The sequence below is a fragment of the Sorghum bicolor genome, chromosome 1 (genome assembly GCF_000003195.3).
Source record: "Sorghum bicolor cultivar BTx623 chromosome 1, Sorghum_bicolor_NCBIv3, whole genome shotgun sequence".
NCBI classification, from domain to species: domain Eukaryota; kingdom Viridiplantae; phylum Streptophyta; class Magnoliopsida; order Poales; family Poaceae; genus Sorghum; species Sorghum bicolor.
Genome location: NC_012870.2, coordinates 22,237,010 through 22,258,144, shown reverse-complemented (window position 1 = coordinate 22,258,144; position 21,135 = coordinate 22,237,010). Strand labels below are relative to the sequence as shown.

Sequence of the window (21,135 nt, the reverse complement as noted above, 5' to 3'; positions counted from 1 at the left end):
CCTTGTTTAGTTCACTCTGAAATCCAAAAAGTTTTCAAGATTCTCCGTCACATCGAATCTTGCGGTACATACATGAAGTACTAAATATAGACGAAAACAAAAACTAATTACAAAGTTTGTCTGTAAATCACGAGACGAATCTTTTGATCCTAGTTAGTTTATGATTGAACAATATTTGTCAAATAAAAACGAAAGTGCTAGGGTAGCGAAATCCGAAATTTTTTCGGAACTAAACAAGACCTAAAAGTAAAATTAGAATTATACTTCTTTTGTTCTAAATTATAAGTTGTTTGACTTATTTAATTTCAAATTTAACTACTCGTCCTATTTATGAGAACTACTTTTTAACTAAACATATCGAGTAGGATTTGAGTCAAGTTTCTAACCATGGCAAATTAGGTTCAGCTTCTCTACGTGAGAGAGGTCGGTGCGAACGGCCGTGCTGTTAGATTTCGGTTTCTACTACAGCCCAACTGACTGCGTCACGGGCCAGAGCAATGATCTCTTTTTTGTTTGTTTGCGAGCAAAACGATGATTTGGCATGATCGATACTAAGCTGGTGCTGTTAGCGCTGCTGTGTTCAGAGTTGAGACCGACAGTCGATCGCTGAACATCGCAAAAGAAAAAACTAGTAATGGCATGCTTGGCACAGCAATCATCCCCAGATTAGGATTACCACGCCCGCAAGAGACCGCCGTTCCGTGAAAGCACGCATTCCACGTCCGTAGGACACGTCAACGTCATCTTTACTTGCCAAAACCAAAACCCGTTCGCTTGCATTGCATCCGCCGAGGACCAAGAATCGGCGGCGCGTAAGCTACAAAAATCCTTTGCTTCTGTAGATTCATTCACCACACCAAGGCCGTGTTTAGTTCCTCAACAAAAAAAAAATTCGCGACACTATAACACTTTCATTTATTTGTGATAATTATTGTCCAACTATGAACTAACTAGGCTCAAAAGATTCGATTCGTCAATTCCGGCCAAACTGTGCAATTAGTTTTTATTTTCGTCTATATTTAATATTCTATGCATGTGTCTAAAGATTTGATGTGATGGGAAATCTCAAAAAAGTTTAGCTTTTAGGGTGAAAGTAAACAAGGCCCAACGCAAAAAAGGAGATATCCATCCATGGCTTAGGAATTGGGATAAGATAATCATGTTCAGTGCTTTTCTTTGGAGGCTTGGCCAAGACTACAGCCCTTGTATAGCGCATGGGCATGACGCGCACGGATCAGCTCGACCTGGACCGACCTATTGACGTGAGATTATCCGTCGAATCTATCAGCTATTTAACAATATTTTTTTCTCATAACAAATCAGCTAACAACATTGCTTTAACAAGCTTAGTGAAGAATTATTTGTAATTAATGACTACATTCATTGTGGTAATCGATGAACGTCTTCATATAGGTTCACCCTCCTCTCTTCGTCTTCCACCTCTAGGTCCTCTACAAGGGGTGCTTGTCTTTAGTTTCGCACATGAAGTACAAAAGTATGCAATCAACATAGTTCTTTTTATTACTTTTGTTTTTAACTTTTCTCGTCGTAGCTCTCGCGCGAGCAGGCAACGAGAGAATAGATATCCGTAACTGCAATCCATCTGTGACATCTACATGTGTATACGGGTGATCAGATTTTGGGAGAGCATATCGTGTGATTGCTCGCTCTCTATTTTCGACGAGAATGACCACCTCCTAGTGTTCAGTGTTTGTACACACTAGTCGTATGATCTTGTGAATTGGTCTCATCCCAAACTCATACACGCTTATCAACCTGCTATCAAGAGCGTACATCGTCAAGATGAGGTCTTGAGATAGGATATTGTGCAATGTGCATCGAACTCGTCTTGTGCCTGTACGCGCATGCAACAAACATTAACCATGTCGTCGGGCAAGTTGTTTGTTGAGCACCGTTAAAATTGAGCACCTTTTGAACTCATGTCGGTCCAAAAAATCTGTCCATTTTAGACCTAGAAAATCTTGCCCATGGCCACCCCATAGACAAGCAAATTCACAAAGTCACACATCAAGATGAAACTCGTTGCTAGTCGATCCTAGCTTTCGTCGCTGCCCTCAAGGCCAGGGGACACTAGCTCGGCCACTTGTAGTTGCCGCGCATTTGCTTCTAGCTGTGAGTGTGGAGAGTAGCCTCCAGGGTTGCGGGACAAGGGCTCAGTCGATCAACGGATTCGAGACTAGGGAGGGAAACCTAAGGACGAATTAACATCGGATGGGGTCAACACTTGACTGTTTTAACGGAGTGGAGAGGGAATCGAGAGAAGAGGTAGATCAGCATCATGAACGATTGTTTGAAGAATCGAGAAGGATATATGGGGAGAGGAGGGGCAGTGAGGAGGGAGATCGTGGGAGAGGAGGGGTGGTAGGGAAGGTGAAAGCCCTAGTTTGGTTTTGGATAATTGATGAAACCCTAGTACTAACCTCTATGCTAAGTATGTGTAGACTTAATGAGGTTGGTCCATGCCAAGTGATGGAGCAAGTGATGATCATGGTGATGATGGTGATGACCACAAGATGATCAAGTGCTCAACTTGGAAAAGAAGAAAGAGAAAAACAAAACCCTATGGAGTTCAAGGCAAAGGTATTGCTTAGGGTTTTGGTTTTGGTGATCAAGACACCATAGAGGGTGTGATCACATTTAGGATAGATAGCCGTACTATAAAGAGGGGAATGCTTTGGCTAAGCGGTTATCAAGTGCCACTAGGTGTCATTGTTCATGTGCTTGCATTTAGAACCTAGTGAGCTAACTTAACTCCTTCAAAGAAAATGATTGTGAAAATGCTAACACACGTGCACATGTTGGTTTACACGTTGTGGTGTTGGCACACTTTGAGAAGGAGGTGGAGTTTGAAGGTTAGAGAGAGGATGGGTTCCTCTCTCCCTCCCGCCGAGCTTGCGAGGCGGGATTCGGCGCTTTTGAGAAAATGAAGTGCATACTTTCTATTGCGCCGGTGGGAAAATTGGAGAAGTCGCGGGAGTGTTTCTCGCTGAGGAACACTCACCGGACGCTGGCTCAGAGGCACCGGACGCTGTGTCTGAGCGTCCGGTGTGCAGGCTGCCTGACTCGGTTAGGGTTAGGCACCGGACGATAGACACCGGACGCAGCTTGGAGCGTCCGGTGGTGTGCGTCCGGTGTGTGGATGTTTTGCAAACCTCTCTGCGCATGAGTCCGGTGAGCACCGGACGCTCAGGGTGCGTCCGGTGGCTTGCGTCCGGTGACCCTGCGAGTTTGCGGAGCTCTCTGCGCATGAGTCCGGTGTGCACCGGACCGTCCGGTGCTCACTTGCTCAGCGTCCGGTGCACTGCAGGTGACCGTTAGATTCTGACACGAGCGTGACACGTGGCTGACGTTGGAGCACCGGACGCTGGTGTTGAGCGTCCGGTGCCCCTTTAAGAGCGTCCGGTGACCCCGTATTTCGTCCAGTGAAAGAGCCAACGGCTCTATTTGTTTGAGGGGCTATAAATACGTGTTTGGCTGGCTTGGGCCAAAAACCCTTGGCATTCTAGCATACTTGACATCCTTGTGAGCATAAGCAAACACCTCCCACTCATCTCCTTCATAGATTAAACATCTTTGTGAGATTGGGAGTGATTCCAAGTACATTTGCTTGAGTGATTGCATCTAGTGGCACTTGGGGATCGTTCAAGCTGCGGTTTTCTTGTTACTCTTGGTGGTTGCCGCCACCTAGACGGCTTGGAGCAGCGGAGGAGCATTGGCACGAGTTGGTGATTGTTCGTGGCCATCTCCCGGTGATTGTGAGGGGTCTTGTACCTTCCCCGGCGGAGAGCCGAAAGGTAACTCTAGTGGATTGCTCGTGTCATTGAGTTACCTCACTTGTGGGTAGGTTCTTGTGGTGTCCTAGTGAGGACGAGGTTCGTGCTACACCTCTTAGCCACCGAACCACCAAGTGTTGGTCGACACAACGGGGACGTAGCGTGCCGGCAAGCACGTGAACCTCGGGAGAAAAATTGTGTGTCTCCATTGTGATTGTTCATTGAATTTCTCCCAGTGATTGGACTTCATATTATTGATTGGTTCATTCCCCCTGCGCGGCGGTATAAAGTTCAAACCATCTCTTTTACATTCCCGCAAACTAGAGTAGCTTACTTACTTGTATAGAAACTTTAGGTAGCTTTCTAGTGTAAGTAGTGACATAGCTCTTGTGTGCCTAGTGATTATATCAACTAGAATTGTTGGATAGGTGGCTTGCAAACACCCCATTAGAGCTAGAGCAAAAAGCTTCGCTTTGTTATTTACTAACCTCTTGCTCTAGTGGGTTTGTAGAATTTTTAAATAGGCTATTCACCCCCCCTCTAGCCATATTAGGACCTTTCAAAAGGAGAGGTGGAGAGAAGAGGTGCGGTGGGGAGGGAGAGGCGGAGAGAGGAGAGACGGTCATAGATGTGGTGGTTGCACGAGGCAAAAGTGAATGGAATAATATAGAGGGTAAAAATGTTCAAACTAGTGCACCTATAACACTCTACTTTTAAATGGTTTATTATGTGAAATTACAAACTTTTTTGAGGAATTTTTTTTAAAAAAAATTGCAAACTTCTTCTATAAACTCACAAGAAAAAGACTCTTATCGGACCGTGCCGACCAGCATGTCGTACCGAGGGCCAGACACAAACAGGCACGCCACGAGATTGCGCGGACCGGACCAGCACAGGCATGACTACTAATGGGCCATCTCATGCTCGAGCCGGGCTTTAGCGTGCCCGATCCGAATGTCCGATCTCCGCAGTCCGCACCCACACTCTAGTTTGAACGTTGCGCCGCTCCCCCTTTCATACGCCCAGCCTCAAACAGGGCTGGCGCAGCCCTTGCAACTAGCCGTTGCGCCGCCCCTCTTCCCTCTTCAACCCCGCAGAACGGCTCCCAAAGGCTCCCCCCAATCATCGGATTTCTACCCCGCGCCTCCCTCCCTCTCTCTCCGAGTTGCCGTCCATCGCTCGGTACGCCCCCCCAATCGTCGCCATGATTGACGGACAGCCCATGGAGGTGGAGGCGCCCGTCCTCGCGCCCCAACAGGCCGTCTCGCCCCCAGCGGCCACGCTGTCCAAGAAGACGCTGGCATCGACCCCAAAGTCCAGGGCCGCGAGGAGGAAGACGCTCTGCGACATCACCAACCTGAGCAAGCGCGAGCCGGCCGACGTGCCGGTGCCGGACGAGTCAGCGTGCCCGGCGCCCGCGAGCGCGGGCGGTGTTGTGGAGTTTGCGCAGCTAGTAAAGGTAAGATCGCCCTTCCTGATAGATTTCTTGGTTGGCGTGTATGGCTAACGTCGCTCTTCGTTTTTTTTCCCCCTCTTTGACCGAAACAGAAGAACGAGGAACTCGTGAGGCTCCTCGCGGAGAGAGAGTAAGTCTCTGCGCGCTCTGCTCTGCTCCACCGAATTCTTTTCTTCTACCGGTTATGGTTCTTGGGCAGTGATCTTGGGGTGTTCCCTTTTGGTCTGACTCCATTGGATTTGGTTTGGGTGTCTGTGCAGCAAGATCATACAGTTGAGCGGGGTAGAGATTCAGAAGCTGCGACATGCCAACTGGGAACTTGCCCGGACCAATTCCCATATGTTGGCGGTATGTATGTTCCTCTGCTTCGTCCTCCAATTATCGGCAAGAAAGCTTAGAATGTTCAGTTCTTGGTTGAAGTCTTTGCAGCTAAGCTTTCTTGCCATGTGGCATATTTAGTCGCTCATCGTTTTGTTTGTTAATTTTGCAGGAGGTTAACCTTGGGAAAAACAGGGTAAGTACAGTTTGACATCGTCAGACACGGTAGGTTTCTTCATAGCATGTTGGGTAACAATCTGAGCCCGTGGTTTCTTTTCTTTCTCAAGTTGTTAGCGCTGCAGCATGAGCTTGCGTGCTCAAGAGCCAGCCTTAAAGCTAAAACATATGAACTGGAGGTACGCCGGATCCAGGACACTGCTTTTTTTTCTCCCTATATAATCAGTTCATTTCCATGTCCGGTCATTTTCCTTTTTGATATATGAACAACGGTGTGCAATGCCGCCTCTTGTTTTCTTGCTTTCTTGCTACAGGATGTAAAGAAGACGATGCAGCGGCGCAACGCACCTGTGCAAAGGACGCAGTATCTGGGTCCTGACAGAGCTGCGCAGACCAAGGATGGAGATGTGGTCGATTCAGAGCCCGCTTCGGACGCATCGCGTGCGATGAGCATCCAGAAGTCCGGGAACGCCAGCAGGAAACGGGTGCTGAGATCTCGATGTAATAATCCCCAATCCTCAGTTAGCCGATTATCCCACATGACCTGGGATCGACTTCGTCTGAATGCCTGACCGAATGCCCAATGTTTTTCAGCTCTAGGACCTACGACATCGGTGAAACTGGCGCTTCCCAAGGATAAGGATAGGGATGCCTCTCAGAGACGGTAAACACTAGCTCAAAACCCCTGCCGAAGTTTTGACACTTCAGTTTCGCTAAGATCATTGGCCCTCCTCTGCAGGAAGTCCATGAGAATACCTCAGCCAAGTAACCGCACAGAGGACTTGTTCGAGATAGAGGACGTCCAGCTCGCCATCAGCAGCTGCAAGATCGATCCAGAGAGTGCTTCTGGCAGTGAGAAGCCTGGGCATCAGTTCTTGCGCAGATCGTCTCTTGGAAGGCCGCTGCGGCAGGCCAAGGGACGAGTCACCTCCTACAAGGAGATGCCTCTCCACGTTAAGCTCAGGAGGCCCTAGAGAGTGGTAGGTTTTTAGGCTTTGAGTTGCAACGATTCTTTTGATGTCTTCTGCAGCTGCTGGATTGCAGATACTGTGTAGTCTCCCGTGTGAAAATCTGGGTGTGCTGGCTTATCGGCGTTGGTACTGAAGGTTGCTGAGATAATTTATCTTGTTTATCCAGTTTGTGATTTTGGTTATTTTCAAATGCATAATCGAGGGCAGAAGCTGTATTCCTTCAGATTCTAATGTTGATCCAGTGAAGAAATATCGTAAGTTGATAATAATAGGCACCAAGTATATATCACAATCAAACAAACTACAGTACATTATGAATAAACTTAACAGTAAACCACAGTATCCACTAGAAGTAATTCAGTTTACATTCCAGAATGTGATGTTCATTCATCTAGGAACCGAAGTCAAACTTAAGCTGAGTTATCGCTCTGAACTGTATAGCTAGCAGATGCAAAGTGTTCTTTCACCAGAGCAAGAGCCTTCCCTCTGTGAGATATTTCATTCTTTACTGACTTGGGCATCTCAGCATATCTGCATTACATGTTATGCCATCAGTGTGAAGAAGGATGCAGGAGTGTGAACTGTCAGGAAAATACTGTACTCACGTTTGTTCAAAACCATCTGGCTGGAATACAGGATCCCATCCAAAATCATTAGGACCTCTAGCAGGTACGATTTTTCCCTGCACAAAGAGAGCCAGTCTTAAAACATGACATTCCAAAATAAATATGCTGTGGCATTCATCAAAGTGCCATGATACAATCAAATTATCTGGGTGAAACAAGGCAATCATGCTGTTGGAATAAGGCTAACTAACATACTCCAATATACAGGTTTGCCAACAGCAGCACTGTAGCAAGGATTTTAATAAATTAGTTCAAAACTCCACAAAAAGAAAATGACACCCTACCGCAGTTTTTCCAACAAATGTGATTGGTTCCTCTCCAGGTCCAAGAGCAAGAGAAAAGATGCACATAGCAAACGCTGATTTATCTTCATAAGCTTTTAACAGATTGTTCAAACCTATAAAAAAATGGTGCACAAGGTTATTTAGTCAAAACATAAAAGAACAAGGAACACAAGGGATGAGAATCAGTTGGCTCTACAACCTTCATGCCCAATCTTCTCAAGAAACCACTTTCTGTTCATTCATGTATGCAAGATATCCGAACAAAGAGCAGATACATTAGTAATGGCATTAAAGGCTCCAAGATCAAGATACAGTCTGTCAATGAGTTATGTTGGCCAAGGATGTTTATTAAGTGTGACTTAGGGATCAGATTGTACGGTTAGAATGCCTGAGCAATAAAAGGACTTACATGTAGGGTCCTGCAGCAGAAAGATGTGCATGTCAAATTCTGCATAATCAATTTACAAGAACTCAACGGGAAGAACAGTGCAAATAAATCACCTGGTAGGCCTTTGAGTGCATTAAAACATAGGCAGGTGTCCTCCACCAATACAGGCCCATTCACCTATATGAAGAACAAGATGGGAGATTTCAACCAGACCTGAAAGTTATTTCATTGGATGTATATCCCAATATGCGAGCAGTCAGAAACATGGAAGTACCTGAGATGCAGCCATTCGTGCTTTCTCTTTGGATATGTCCTCTGGCTCCCCTTGCAGTTCTGGCACTGCCAAATACAAATTTAACAGACAAAGTGTACAAAGAGGTCTTATGTTTTGTATTAAGAAAGAAAATAATAGCAATACATGAAGTAATATGAAGCAATCCCTCCATTCCAAATTATAGTTCACTACTTCACTTTGGCTTTGTCCTAAATCAAACTTAATTTGGACTGAGTCTATAGAAAAATGCATTTGATATGATGTAGTGGTCAAACTTAGAAAAGTTTGATTTAGGCCTTGTTTAGTTCCCACCAAAAACCAAAAACTTTTCAAGATTCCCCGTCACATCGCATCTTACGGCACATGCATTAACCATTAAATATGGATGAAAATAAAAACTAATTACACAGTTTGTCTGTAAATCGCGAGACGAATCTTTTAAGCCTAGTTACTCCATGATTGGACAATGTTTGTCAAATAAAAACAAAAGTGCTACAGTAGCGAAATCCAAAAATTTTCACAACTAAACAAAGCCTAGGACAGAGCAAAAGTGATCTATTTGGAATGGAGGAAGTAAAGACATGATATATCAAGCTTTAGATGTTGTGGTCGTGGTGAACTTGTATGAGTTCCATCAGATTTTTAAAAAATAGAGCTGTAACATTTGGTATGATGATTGGCTGGCTATTCTGGGGCATTTGGCAGTACAGTGGAGATGCAATATCAATTCTCAGTGTAGGATGTCATAATCTGAATTTTCAAATGTGGAAAGCCCGGACTTCCATTTCAATGCACCAAACTACATATGATTCGTGTATCTGTGTCCACCACTGATAACCCCCAACTATTAACAAATTCTTAGTCAGTGTTAATCTCAGAACAACAGAAGAAAAGAATCACAAGGCTGCGGTTAGAATTCTGCTCATCAGTAACTAAACAACACATTGGCTACAAGTCTATTTAACCCAGAACGCCTGATGCAGCCCACCTGCCCTTATATATCTGTATTTTCCTATGTTTGCTACCTAACTTCCTGATTGTATCACACAGCTAGTCCTTGAGAAACTTCAGCGAAGCTTTGCTATCAAATTACTGACACCCTGAAGGTATGACTGATGATCACAGAAAAGGGAACGTGGTGTATCAGTGGTATCAGCTAATCAGATATAAAAATCCTGAATCTCCAGTTACTAAAAATCCCAGCGGTATCAGCTAATCGGATATAACAAGACCCGGGAGCTCCTGCGTTGATGTACCAGTGTATCTCAGATTCTCAATTCCTCGATTGGAAGATAACCACAAGCCCAAAGGCCACAGTTCAGCGACGCCACCCCCTTCTGCCAGACTGCCAGTCTGCCACCGAGTCATGGTGGCGCGCACTTGAACCACTAACGCTAAAACCCTCTCTGCTAGGCTGCTACTCCTATAAGGTTGCAGATGCGGGGCGACAAAGATGGATTGGGCCACTCACGGTCGAGCTTCAGCGACTGGAAGGGGATGGAAGAGCCGAGGATGGCGCGGACCTCCTCCAGCTTCTTGGCGTTGCCCGTCACGAAGGTCACCGCCTTCGGGAGCACCCGCGCCGCTGCCGACATCGTGCAGTGGTGGGGTGTAGCCCGTTAAGCACTTCTTCCGCAGGATACGGCGCGGGAAGCCGCAGATACGAGTGCGGCGGCGACGACGGCGGCGAGGGGTGAAGGGGACGGGGAGTGCCGGAGGGGGTGACGGGACGGGAAGAGATGCCGTTTGCTGGTTTCTGTTCCGAATGGACCTGAGCAAACGTGGGCCGGCCCAGCCTGAGCCCGACGGCTAAGTCTGGCCCCGTGTCTGTTTCCTTAGGACTTTAGGCCACGCTTGTCAGGCCTTGTTTAGTTCCAAAAATTTTTACAAAATAGGTACTGTAGCACTTTCGTTTGTTTGTGACAAATATTGTCCAATTATATACTAACTAGGCTCAAAAGATTCATCTCATCAATTCCGACCAAACTATGCAATTAGTTTTTATTTTCGTCTATATTTAATACTTCATGCATGCGTTTAAAGATTCGATGTGACGGGGAATGAAAAATTTTGCAAAATTTTTTGGGAACTAAACAAGGCCTCAGTCTCAGAAATGACGAACCCAGAAAGGATCGGGACATTTTAATGCAACGAAAAAGTGACGTTTGTACCTCTCCCAACTATTGTTGGAGTGTAGATTTCCGTTTCGAACTCAACGGTTTTGCAAATGGACCTTACGTTTTTATTTTTGTAAAAAAAATCTTAAAAGCTTATATCTAACGGTATGGCAAATATGCTTTACATTTCAGTTAACTTAGCAAATTCTTGACCATGTTTGGCATATACCAACCGTGTATTGCGCTTGGCATCACCTAGCCCCGTATGTTTTCTCCTATCACCGCCGTTTTCTTCCCGCAGACCTGGCTGAAGCCGTCTCCGTCGCCCTGATCTTCCAGCACGCTAGCTATATTCCAAGAAGTCTTGGTGGCTGCAAGCAGTCTCGGTCGCCCTGATCTATTCTCTTTCTTCAAGTGCACACACGACCAGGAATTGGAAGGCGGCGGCACCAGGAATAGCGCGTGAAGAAAGACGCGCGACCGAGTCGATGGCGTGAAGAAAATTTTCGTTGAAAAAACAACCGCTAGGTCCACACTTTGGGTTTTGCTAACTTAATTTTGTCAAACCATTGGAGGTAACTTTTTTCTTCCCCTCGTATTGATTTGAGACTTGGCAAACTCCATGTTTTGCCAAAGATAAAATGCAAAGACCGTCAAAGATGCTTAAAAAATAGCGGTTAGCTGGTTCTACTCTGGTTCTCTAAAATTTTTGGCCTTTTTATTAGCCTTCATAAAATGCTCACGTCTAAATAAAGATCTTATTTGAATTTGTAGAGCTAATAGTTAGCTACTGGAGTACTAATTATTTTATTTGATTCAAATGGGTCTAGCTAAATGTTAGCTAATACCTATTTAACAACTACACCTCACTAGTTGGACCAAACCAACTAATTGCTAGCTAATATTTAACTAGCTAATATTAGCTATGAACTATCTTAACTAGGTAACTACTATATTAACAATTAATGATCCAAACGACGCCTAAGTCATGACCTTTTTTTTCTCTCAGCCTCCTTAGTAATTGGGTGCTTTTGTCTAGTATTCGGAGGTTGCCTAAAGTGTAGTTATTTAGAGAATGTTGAATCGGCAAGTGGCTCAAATGGTGTTTTGTGATTCATAGACCGAAAGGTAGCTCATGAATGGTTTTGGGGCATGGGTGATGGTAGCTGCCAATAGCAATGGCATTGGAAAAGGGCAACAACAAACATGGACGGTGCCATGGGTTGGGAATAGGGGGAGAGTGTAGCATGAAGGGGGGGGGGGGGGTATAGAAGATAGATGGAGATATGAGTAAGGAGCGGAGGGTTGAAAGGTGGGGCTTTTATGTCATAGGCTCAACCACACTATATGTGGTTCTCTTTTAAACGGGCTAAAAAATAATACGCACTATGCACAAGATGAAGAGTCTATCATATTGGAAGGTGGGACTATGCGTCATGGGCTCAGCCGCGGTAAATCTCATATATGCTTATAAACACGCCAAAAATAAAATAATATAACATCTAGATAAATATAAAATATTATATGGATAGAAACTGCGGGAAGAAAGCATGAAATGATATGAGAAGTTTTGGAAATAAAAAACAAACAATTCATTTTACTGGTTGCAGCATATATAATTTAGACATATATAAAGTATATGCTGTAAAGTAGGAGGCCCAAATTTTAGTTGGAGCTATTTGCCGTGTAAACAAGTAGCGGCCACAATACATCTTGCCCACATATACAAATTCGACGTGTTCAAACAATTGGTTGTTATTTTTCTCTGCCGGGCCCGCCCGTGCACCGCGTGGAGATCACTCCTCCCGTGCTGCGTGCACGACGACTGACCGCGACCGCGACCAGCACTCCCGTCCGTCCGCCCGATCCGTCCTCACACCACACGGAGACAGGGTTTCATACCTGGCACGGGCCAGTATCTATGACCCAACCAAGGACCAGCTATGGGCCTGTTTGGTTCCCTTTTCATTCCAACCAGACCAGCTCTAGGGAGCCAGGCTGTCTTTGGTCTGGCTGGATACATGCTGGAAGCCTAGTTTGGTTGCATGCATATGTGAAGCCAGGTTCTGATTAGATGTTGTTTGGTTGCCTGTATGAAGGTAAGTTGTATGAGATAAAAATATTATAAGATTGTGATTATAATTTTTATTTTTATACGAATACACTCTTACAGGTCTTATTTTATCTAATTATATCTTAATCAACTTTAAAGTACACTAATATCATTTGATATTTACTAATCACGCACTAATACACCATTAGCCACGTAAACGGCTGCCCAGCCTGGCTGGCCAGGAACGGCCGATTTGGGCGTTCCTCCTCAGCCTGGCTGAGGGCTCCATTTTGTATGCCCAGAGCCTGGCCCAAACCTTCATGCAGGCAACCAAACAGAGCCACGCTGCATCCCGAAATGCATGTATGGTTTCATGCGGGTAACCAAACAGCCCCTATATTTCTCTTCTGCCACCTCGGCTCCACTGACGCAGTTTAAAAAAAAAAAAAAGACTCCACTGACGCCTCGCAGACCACCGGGAGCGGGACTCTCGCTGTCCGCCCCTCCTCTCCTCGGGCTCCTCCTCCCACAAAGCTTCGTGGTAAAACCTCCGTGATTTCCCTTCCCCACCCCACCCACCGCGGCGGCAGTCGTCTCCCCACCTACAAATATATAACCACCCCAGCTTCGTCCGAGACGAGACCCTGCGCGAGAGGACTGGAGCACCTGCTGCAGCAAGTAGTGACGAGGAGCGTGCGTGCAGCCAAGGAAAGGAGTTGAGCAATGGAGAAGGCCATCGACAGGCAGCGGGTCCTGCTGCGGCACCTCAGCCCCGCGGCGGCGGCGGAGAGCCCCGCCCCGCCCGCCATCTCCGTGAGAATCCCGCCCCCCTTACTCGTTCTCTCTCGTTCGCTCCGGCCAAATCGGGCGTAGGCTGGTCCGACCACTTCGGCCCCCAGATCTGTTGCTGACCGACGAGGGTGCTGTATGTGTGGGTGCGTGGCAGGCGAGCGCGTGCGCGGCGGGCGACAGCGCGGCGTACCACCGGACGCCTGCCTTCGCCGACGACGTCGTCATCGTCGCGTAAGTGAAATTCGACTCCCTCCCTTTTTTGTGCTTTGATTGATCGGCAGGCGGCCTCTCTCTCTGCTTTTTTTTTTTTTTTTCTGTTATAAAAAGCTCTTGATTGCGACTAGACTGCTGTGGGAATTCCCTTTATTTCCGGCCGTTTTTGTCTGGCCGTTTGTCTGGCGATGGTTCCAAGGAGAATCAGCGACAGGACTGTGTAGACTTGCTATGGTCGAGCGCGCCCGTGGCTGCGACTGCAATGATGCGTTGCGATGAATCTTGGGTTCTGGCTGCTAGTCAAACTGAACATCACCCTTTTTTGGAAGTCATTAGGGAGCGATGCTAGACCTATCTGTTGACTTGTGACGGTTCAGACGGACAGACCTAGTAGATACTTATTTGATACTTATTTGATCTTACCATTAGGCACCTGATAGTTTGGAATGACTTTGTAGATAGAATTGTTTTTTCTTCTTTTTTTTGTTATTTATTATTTCTCTTATTAAGCATGGAAGAAATATGATTCATTGCATACCCTTTCTGCCCCCAGTGCTTACAGGACGGCCATTTGCAAGGCCAAGAGAGGTGGTTTCAAGGATACCTTCGCTGAGGACCTCTTGGTTCCTGTCTTCAAGGTTTGCTCTTTTCGTGTTATTTCACTTTGTGCAGCTTAATGTTAAACCAGTGGATTTATTTCTTTGTCAATATTCTTGGGACTTACATATATTTTGTTTCTCAACCACAGGCTTTGGTAGACAAGACGAAGCTGGACCCAAGTGAAGTTGGCGACATTGTTGTCGGTACTGTCTTAGCTCCTGGTTCCCAGAGGGCAATCGAATGCAGAATGGCTGCACTCTATGCTGGTTTCCCTGGTAATGGCATTTCCTCTGCTGCATCTTCCTGTGATGTCGGACAACCATCATCCCTGCCTTGACCAATTTGTTGGTTGGATGCAGACACTGTTCCTCTTAAGACTGTAAACAGGCAATGCTCGTCTGGCCTTCAGGCAGTTGCAGATGTTGCTACTGCTATTAAAGCAGGGCTCTATGACATTGGTAGGATTTGTTGCTGTCTGATTTTAGCTTACTTTGTTTTGTTTTGGATTGGTTCATGAATTGGGTTTTATTTTCTCCATTCAAGGTATTGCTGCTGGTTTGGAGTCCATGACAGTGAATAAAGTTAGTCTTGATGGGCAAGTGAACCCCAAAGTAAGTGTAGCTTGTTGGTTTAATACAGCAAAACTTCATATATTTAGATACATGTGCAAACATCTTTGATCTGATTAATTTGTTTGTCTGGAATCTTTCTATGGTTTTAGGTTGAGCTATTTTCTCAAGCACGCGATTGCCTTCTCCCAATGGGCCTCACATCCGAGAATGTTGCACACCGTTTTGGCATAACACGACTGGAGCAAGATCAAGCTGCTGTAAGTATCCTGATTCCTGTTCTGTGGTTCATTTTTTTTTGTGTATATGAGACTATGAGTTGTTGTCGCACAATATGTTTCTTGCTTTTAAAGCCTTATTAATCTTTATTATTTTCTTGTATAGGTTGAGTCACACAGAAAGGCTGCTGCTGCAGCAGCTGCTGGTAAATTCAAAGAGGAAATTGTGCCAGTGCATACAAAGGTAATGTAGTTTAATTTACCTTTGTATAGTAACTATGCTAGCTATTGAAGATTTTTTACATATTAAAGATGTGAAATTTTCATCTGTATTATATGCTAACACAATGTTACCTTATAAAGATTGTTGATCCAAAAACTGGTGAGGAGAAGAAGATTGTAGTCTCAGCAGATGATGGAATCCGACCGGATACTTCGCTTGCAGTCCTGTCAAAACTCAAACCAGCATTTTCAAAGGATGGCACCACCACTGCTGGTAACTAAAAGCGAATTATACATTCTTTGTGGTTGTCCGTTAGTAGTATCCACACAAAAGTTCATTGTTGTTTAACTTTAGGGAATGCAAGCCAAGTGAGCGATGGCGCTGGGGCTGTCTTGCTAATGAGACGGGATGTTGCTATGAAAAAGGGTCTTCCAATTCTTGGTGTCTTTAGGTATGATTACTGTCCCCCTATGATGTGCAGTGCATATGCAATCAATCTAGTGATCTAGTCCTTGCGCCGCTTTGCTGCTAGGACCAAAAGCAGTTAAACACCAGTTTCACTGAGCAATTCCAATGGTCGACACTATCATTGTTAGCCTATGATACCATTGATTATTGTATATTTCTGTTAAGAGGCTGAGCAATATATCTGAATGTGCAAATGTAGGACCTTTGCCGCTGTTGGAGTTGATCCAGCTGTAATGGGTATTGGTCCTGCTGTTGCAATCCCTGCAGCAGTGAAAGCTGCTGGCCTCCAGATGGATGACATTGATCTTTTCGAAATCAATGAGGTATATTTTGATCTGTCTCTTGAGTTGTTTCATTAGACAACATCATAAAACTAGAATTCCCAGATGATATTTACTTTCTCTTGTCCATAGGCTTTTGCATCTCAGTATGTCTACTGCTGCAAGAAGTTGGAACTTGATCCTGCTAAAGTCAATGTTAACGGTGGTGCAATGGCTCTTGGACATCCATTGGGTTGTACAGGTATTTGCTTTTTGCTATTCCAGTTCCAGATTGTTATGTTCCACAGATTCATTTCATTTGACTATGTATGTGCCTTGGACTAACTTTGCAAAACATTGAGACCGTTGAGCAGCCTGATTACAATACTCTGAGTGATGATGACAGTAGCATTGCTTTCTACTTGGCAGGCGCACGGTGTGTCAGTACTCTTCTCAATGAGATGAAGCGCCGTGGCAAGGATTGCCGGTTCGGAGTGATTTCTATGTGCATAGGTACATGATTTACCGATGTATTCCATTTACCTGCATCAAATAGATGCTTTATTAGAGCAGAAATGGTAACAGATACCTTCTCACCTTGACATGTAATGATGATGACAGGTTCTGGGATGGGTGCTGCTGCCGTATTCGAGCGTGGAGACTGCGTCGATGAGCTCACCAATTCTCGGGGAATCCCGACCCATAACTGGCTTTCCAAGGACGCGATGTAACTACACCCACCAAAATTGCCGGAACTGGTAGTATTGTTTCCAGATCGCTATAGAAGGCGAATTGGCGAATAAAATGATTTTGTATTTGTCGCCCCTGCTGGGGATTTACAAAGGTTTTGACTCCATCGATATCTGAACTTGCTTATAGCTGGAAAGGTGCTTGAATAAGGCCTTGTTTAGGTGCGGAGCTGAAAAGTTTGTGGGTACTGTAGCATTTTTTGTTTTTATTTGACAATTATTGTTCAACATGAACTAACTAGGCTTAAAAGATTTGTCTCACAAATTAAAGACAAACTATGCAATTAGTTATTTTTTATCTATATTTAATGTTTTATGCATTTGATGTGATGGGAGATCTTGAAAAGTTCTTAGTTTTGGAGTGAACTAAATATATTTAATGTTTTATGCATGTGCCGAAAGATTCAATGTGATGGGAAATATTAAAAAGTTCTTGGTTTGGGGTGAATTAAATAAGGTAGTAGGAAATTTTTTTTAGCTTTGGCTATTATAGCATTTTTGTTTGTATTCGGTAATTATTATCTAATTATGGACTAACTAGGCTCAACAGATTTATCTTGTAATTTACAGATAAATTATGCAATTAGTTATTTTTTTATCTATATTTAATCTCGCTTAATTTCAAAAATTTCCCTATTTGCTTGTTGAAAAGTTAGCACTATGTACTGATTTATTGTGAGAGAAAAACATTGTTGAATGACAACGGATCTAGTGCAAACTCATCTCCTGTGCAAACTATATAAACTCTAATCTTGACCATAGGATGTTGATCCAAGGGGACGCATGGGAGATTGGGTAATTTTGCACTTAACCGTCCGCTCTTAATCACACTTTTACAAATCCCTCCTTCCACCTCTCTCATGCGCCCCCTTGGATCAACATCCTGCGATCCAGATTAGAGTTTGCACGGGAGATGAGTTTACACTAGATCCGTTGCCTTGTTGAATAGCTGGCAGAGTTGGTAGATAAGCTTGAGCGAACAGGCTTGTCAGCGTGGCACCCTGAGCTCGACAAACTGTCCAATTAAGGGGGTGTTTGGTGGGGTAGTTAAAATTTAACATGTATTGTAGCATTTTTGTTTTATTTGACAATTAGTGTCTAACTATGGGCTAATTAGACTCAAAAGATTCATCTCGCAAATTACTCTAGCTCTGTTTTTAGTTTCGTAAATAGTCTATGTACTTCATGTATGTGTTCAAACATTTGATATGACGTGATAGATGGTAAACTTTAATAAGGTAAACCAAATGAGGCCTGATTTTTATTTTCGTCTACATTTAATGTTCTATGTATATTTCGAAGATTCGATATGATGGTGAAAAGTTTATTGGTGGGAAAAACAAAGCCTGATACATAGCTTTACCCTGGTTATCGCGTGGAATTAGACCGTGCACCTCCTTTGAATCATGCCCCAACCACTGGCCTCCCTCCACGTCCTTCGTCGAGTCCGGCACAAGCCAGGCCAGAGACCTCCCTCCTCAAGTTCAGTGTCCCTTCTTCCTCATGTCCGACCCTGTGTAGATCCGCCCACGGTCATCCTCTGCCGCCACCGTGTCTGAGCCTGCTCGCGGCCAGCCTCCACAGCGTCGGGGTTATGTACTTAGGCCTTGTTTACTTTCTAAATTTTTTGTAAAATAAGAATAGTAGCACTTTCGTTTGTATTTGATAAATATTATCCAATTATAGACTAACTAGGCTCAAAAGATTCGTCTCGTCAATTCCGACCAAACTGTGCAATTAGTTTTTATTTTCATCTATATTTAATACTCCATACATATGTCTAAAGATTAGATGTGATGGGGAATCTGAAAAATTTTGCAAAATTTATGTGGAACTAAACAAGGCCTTATGCCTGAGCCGACTCGCGGTCAGCTTGCTTATAAGTAGTACGTCAGTGCTACACGGCGTGAGACATCGAGGAGATCGATGCAGGGGGTGGGGTTGCAAAAGAGGTGGGAGAACAAGAATTGGTATTTGACGAGCAAATTCATCTACATTTAAACAATAGATTTGGTATTGGAGCACATTTCATATACCAGTTTGATTTGGTACTGGTGCTCAATTTAATCCTAGCAGCTTAATATCTACTGGAGCTTGGTTCCTCTTGAGTAAGCTTTAGAGACGCTTAATACGGATATCAATACGGATCATATAGAGACGCTGGAGCTTGGTTCCTCTTGAGTAAGCTTGAGCTCGCTTGTTTGTAGGCAAGTAAACCTCATTACTTCATAAGATAAACCATGAACTAACGAACATAATTGACTGATATATAAAGTAATACGGATATCATATCTCATGTGTATCAATCGTATTAATCAAATCCTATAAAATAATAAAAATATTTTTCTCAACAACAACACTGCAAACTTAGAAATCTGTGCACCACCAGACATGCACAAACCATACAGTTTCCTTGGAGAAAAAGTTCTTTTGAGCCCTCAATTTTTTTCGGTTGTCCAATTTTCCTCTCAAATAAAAAAAACTATTTTTCACCTTTTTCGAGTTTTAAACTGTTTATTACTTTTGCATCGTGGATGATTGATGGTGCTTTTTAATAACGTGATGTCATATCAACCGTCCTATGTAGAACTACCGCAATCACGAGGGGAGTAAATCAGACTATAAATCCAAATATTTTTTGATTTACTACGTAGCACAGCTGTCCAAATATTTAGAAAAAATATGCAACTAAAAATTCTAAACTTCAATATTAGATTGATATAAATTTTGATTTAGCTAAAAAAATGAAACTAATTTCATATTTTTAAAAAATCATTGTATATCATTTTATGTTGCCAAAATTAGAATTAAATGAATCTTACACCGACTTCTTTCCGGTGCTTAATTTCTAGCAGATCCTCTCATTGACTATTAATTGTAGTAGATCTGTGTTGACTAGCAAGTAATTTTAATTCAACATCATAGTATATAGTATGAATATAAGTAAGACTTGATTGTGTTCGTGTCATTTGATCCTATTTGTACAATGTCCAAACATCATGATTCGTGTATTGCCATCTACAACTTTTTTCATGATTCATGTAAAACTTATCTTTTTTTTTATGAGTTGCGGGTAGACACCCATACATATATGCACACTCACCTATGTAAATACATGCATACACACTACTCTATGAACACCTCCGAAAGATTGAGATTTAACTGACATATCCCGAGATTGATTAAATCATCATAGGCCCTTTGCTATCAACAAACACGTAGCTATCACTAACAAAATGACGCTAGGAAAATGCAATCACCCACATCAAATTGAGAACTTAATTTTACTGGACAAGTTCCAACACAAGAGATCTAATCAACTATATCCAAAAATCAATAAAAAACTGAATTTTTAAAATATTATCTAAATATTTTTACATGGAAACAATGCAATAAAGAAATCCTTAAATCGAGCTTATAAATTTATAGAAATCTTGTTATAAGTTTGAAAAGTTACGAACTACTGCCATTTTCCCTAAAATTATGCTCTAGTTTATGGTTGCTAGCTTGATTTTTTAAATATTGATGGATTATTTTTTGTGCTTACTTGCTAGTAGAAATTCCCACCTATTATAATTAGTTTGACAGAGCGTTTGCGTGGCGAAACAAAAGTATGCATATGTATTGGAGCATCTTCAAGAGATTCTCATATTTTGTTCCTAAAATATGATGTTTGTCAACTCCTAAATTAGTATGAGGAGGAAAAAAAGAAGTCATCTCCAAGAGTTTTCTATATTTCTATTCTAAATTGTTTCTCAACATTTTTTCCTACGACCTGATCCTTTTATATCAGTAACCTTGAATTTGTTTCTGTATGTGTTTTAGTCCTTCCACCAGATCTTTTTCTCTTGCATTTTTCTCATATGGAACCTTGTCTTTCTTTCTACTTACTAGACGGATCGGGAAACTCCGGATGTGCGCTCATAGGCCGCGCACATATATGTGCGCTCTTAAGAAATTTTTACGAGATTGGAAAAGATAATGAGAGAATATATCAAACTATTGGAGAGAATTGTTTTTTATTTTGCTAGATAATTAAGGATGAGAAAGCCGGATTATAAACTATTGGAAATGCTCTTCGTAGTGCATGCATCTAGGCATGCTAAGACAACTCCTTTAAAAATTTATACAAGGCAAGGGACGACTAGCGCCTACTATGATCCTATCAACTCCACCAGCTTTTCTACGTAATTCGGACTATCAAAACCAATCTATCTATACCTTTCTTTTAATATCTTTTTCAAATTTCCAATCCACAAGGGGTAGATCTATCGGGCATACGCGAACACATACTTCACAAGCAATGCATTTATCAAATTCAAAGTGTATTCGCCCCCGGAAACGCTCCGATGTAATTGATTTTTCATAAGGGTAGTGAATCGTTATAGGTAAACGATTTGTGTGGGATAGGGTAATTATTAATCCAAAGTTCCAGACATTTGTTAAAAGAGAAAGAGACTCCCCAGGGCAAAAGTACGATAAATACAAGATATAAGAAAGAAGGCAATGCTTTCTTTTTTTTCATTTTTGATCTGTAAATTGAGTTGTTAATGAATCTGCTTCATTCGCCGACTCTATTTCATTT

At 43.2% G+C, this 21,135-nt stretch overlaps 3 protein-coding genes across 3 annotated transcripts; 2 read left to right on the top strand and 1 right to left on the bottom strand.

Moving 5' to 3' along the window:
* LOC8070526 (shugoshin-1) lies at positions 4,758-6,939 on the top strand. The gene is made up of 8 exons (XM_002467089.2): positions 4,758-5,253; positions 5,343-5,380; positions 5,511-5,598; positions 5,741-5,764; positions 5,856-5,924; positions 6,060-6,246; positions 6,340-6,409; positions 6,485-6,939. The coding sequence occupies exons 1-8, from the start codon at positions 4,999-5,001 to the stop codon at positions 6,717-6,719; spliced, it is 966 nt and encodes a 321-aa protein (XP_002467134.2). The 5' UTR covers positions 4,758-4,998; the 3' UTR covers positions 6,720-6,939.
* LOC8059277 (inosine triphosphate pyrophosphatase) lies at positions 6,959-10,081 on the bottom strand. Its single transcript, XM_002464483.2, has 8 exons — positions 9,760-10,081; positions 8,289-8,353; positions 8,128-8,191; positions 8,036-8,045; positions 7,826-7,857; positions 7,627-7,739; positions 7,322-7,398; positions 6,959-7,247 (listed from the first exon to the last, which is right to left on the bottom strand). Exons 1-8 carry the CDS (start codon positions 9,881-9,883, stop codon positions 7,127-7,129), a joined length of 606 nt encoding a protein of 201 aa, XP_002464528.1. The 5' UTR covers positions 9,884-10,081; the 3' UTR covers positions 6,959-7,126.
* On the top strand, positions 12,901-16,727 carry LOC8059276 (3-ketoacyl-CoA thiolase 2, peroxisomal). The gene is made up of 14 exons (XM_002467088.2): positions 12,901-13,271; positions 13,405-13,481; positions 14,017-14,101; positions 14,212-14,338; positions 14,423-14,521; positions 14,607-14,674; positions 14,785-14,892; positions 15,017-15,094; positions 15,214-15,346; positions 15,428-15,524; positions 15,741-15,864; positions 15,955-16,063; positions 16,231-16,314; positions 16,423-16,727. The coding sequence occupies exons 1-14, from the start codon at positions 13,182-13,184 to the stop codon at positions 16,530-16,532; spliced, it is 1,389 nt and encodes a 462-aa protein (XP_002467133.1). The 5' UTR covers positions 12,901-13,181; the 3' UTR covers positions 16,533-16,727.

Bases quoted from the DNA above. Each gene is read 5' to 3' on its own strand.
- LOC8070526 (XM_002467089.2), top strand. From the start codon at position 4,999: ATGATTGACGGACAGCCCATGGAGGTGGAGGCGCCCGTCCTCGCGCCC. The intron at 5,381-5,510 runs GTAAGTCTCTGC...GTGTCTGTGCAG, and splicing joins AGGCTCCTCGCGGAGAGAGA to CAAGATCATACAGTTGAGCG. The intron at 5,599-5,740 runs GTATGTATGTTC...TTAATTTTGCAG, and splicing joins CCAATTCCCATATGTTGGCG to GAGGTTAACCTTGGGAAAAA.
- LOC8059277 (XM_002464483.2), bottom strand. From the start codon at position 9,883: ATGTCGGCAGCGGCGCGGGTGCTCCCGAAGGCGGTGACCTTCGTGACG. The intron at 8,354-9,759 runs GTGAGTGGCCCA...TGTATTTGGCAG, and splicing joins CCAGTCGCTGAAGCTCGACC to TGCCAGAACTGCAAGGGGAG. The intron at 8,192-8,288 runs GTACTTCCATGT...TTCTTCATATAG, and splicing joins CACGAATGGCTGCATCTCAG to GTGAATGGGCCTGTATTGGT.
- LOC8059276 (XM_002467088.2), top strand. From the start codon at position 13,182: ATGGAGAAGGCCATCGACAGGCAGCGGGTCCTGCTGCGGCACCTCAGC. The intron at 14,102-14,211 runs GTTTGCTCTTTT...TCTCAACCACAG, and splicing joins TCTTGGTTCCTGTCTTCAAG to GCTTTGGTAGACAAGACGAA. The intron at 15,347-15,427 runs GTAACTAAAAGC...GTTTAACTTTAG, and splicing joins GGATGGCACCACCACTGCTG to GGAATGCAAGCCAAGTGAGC.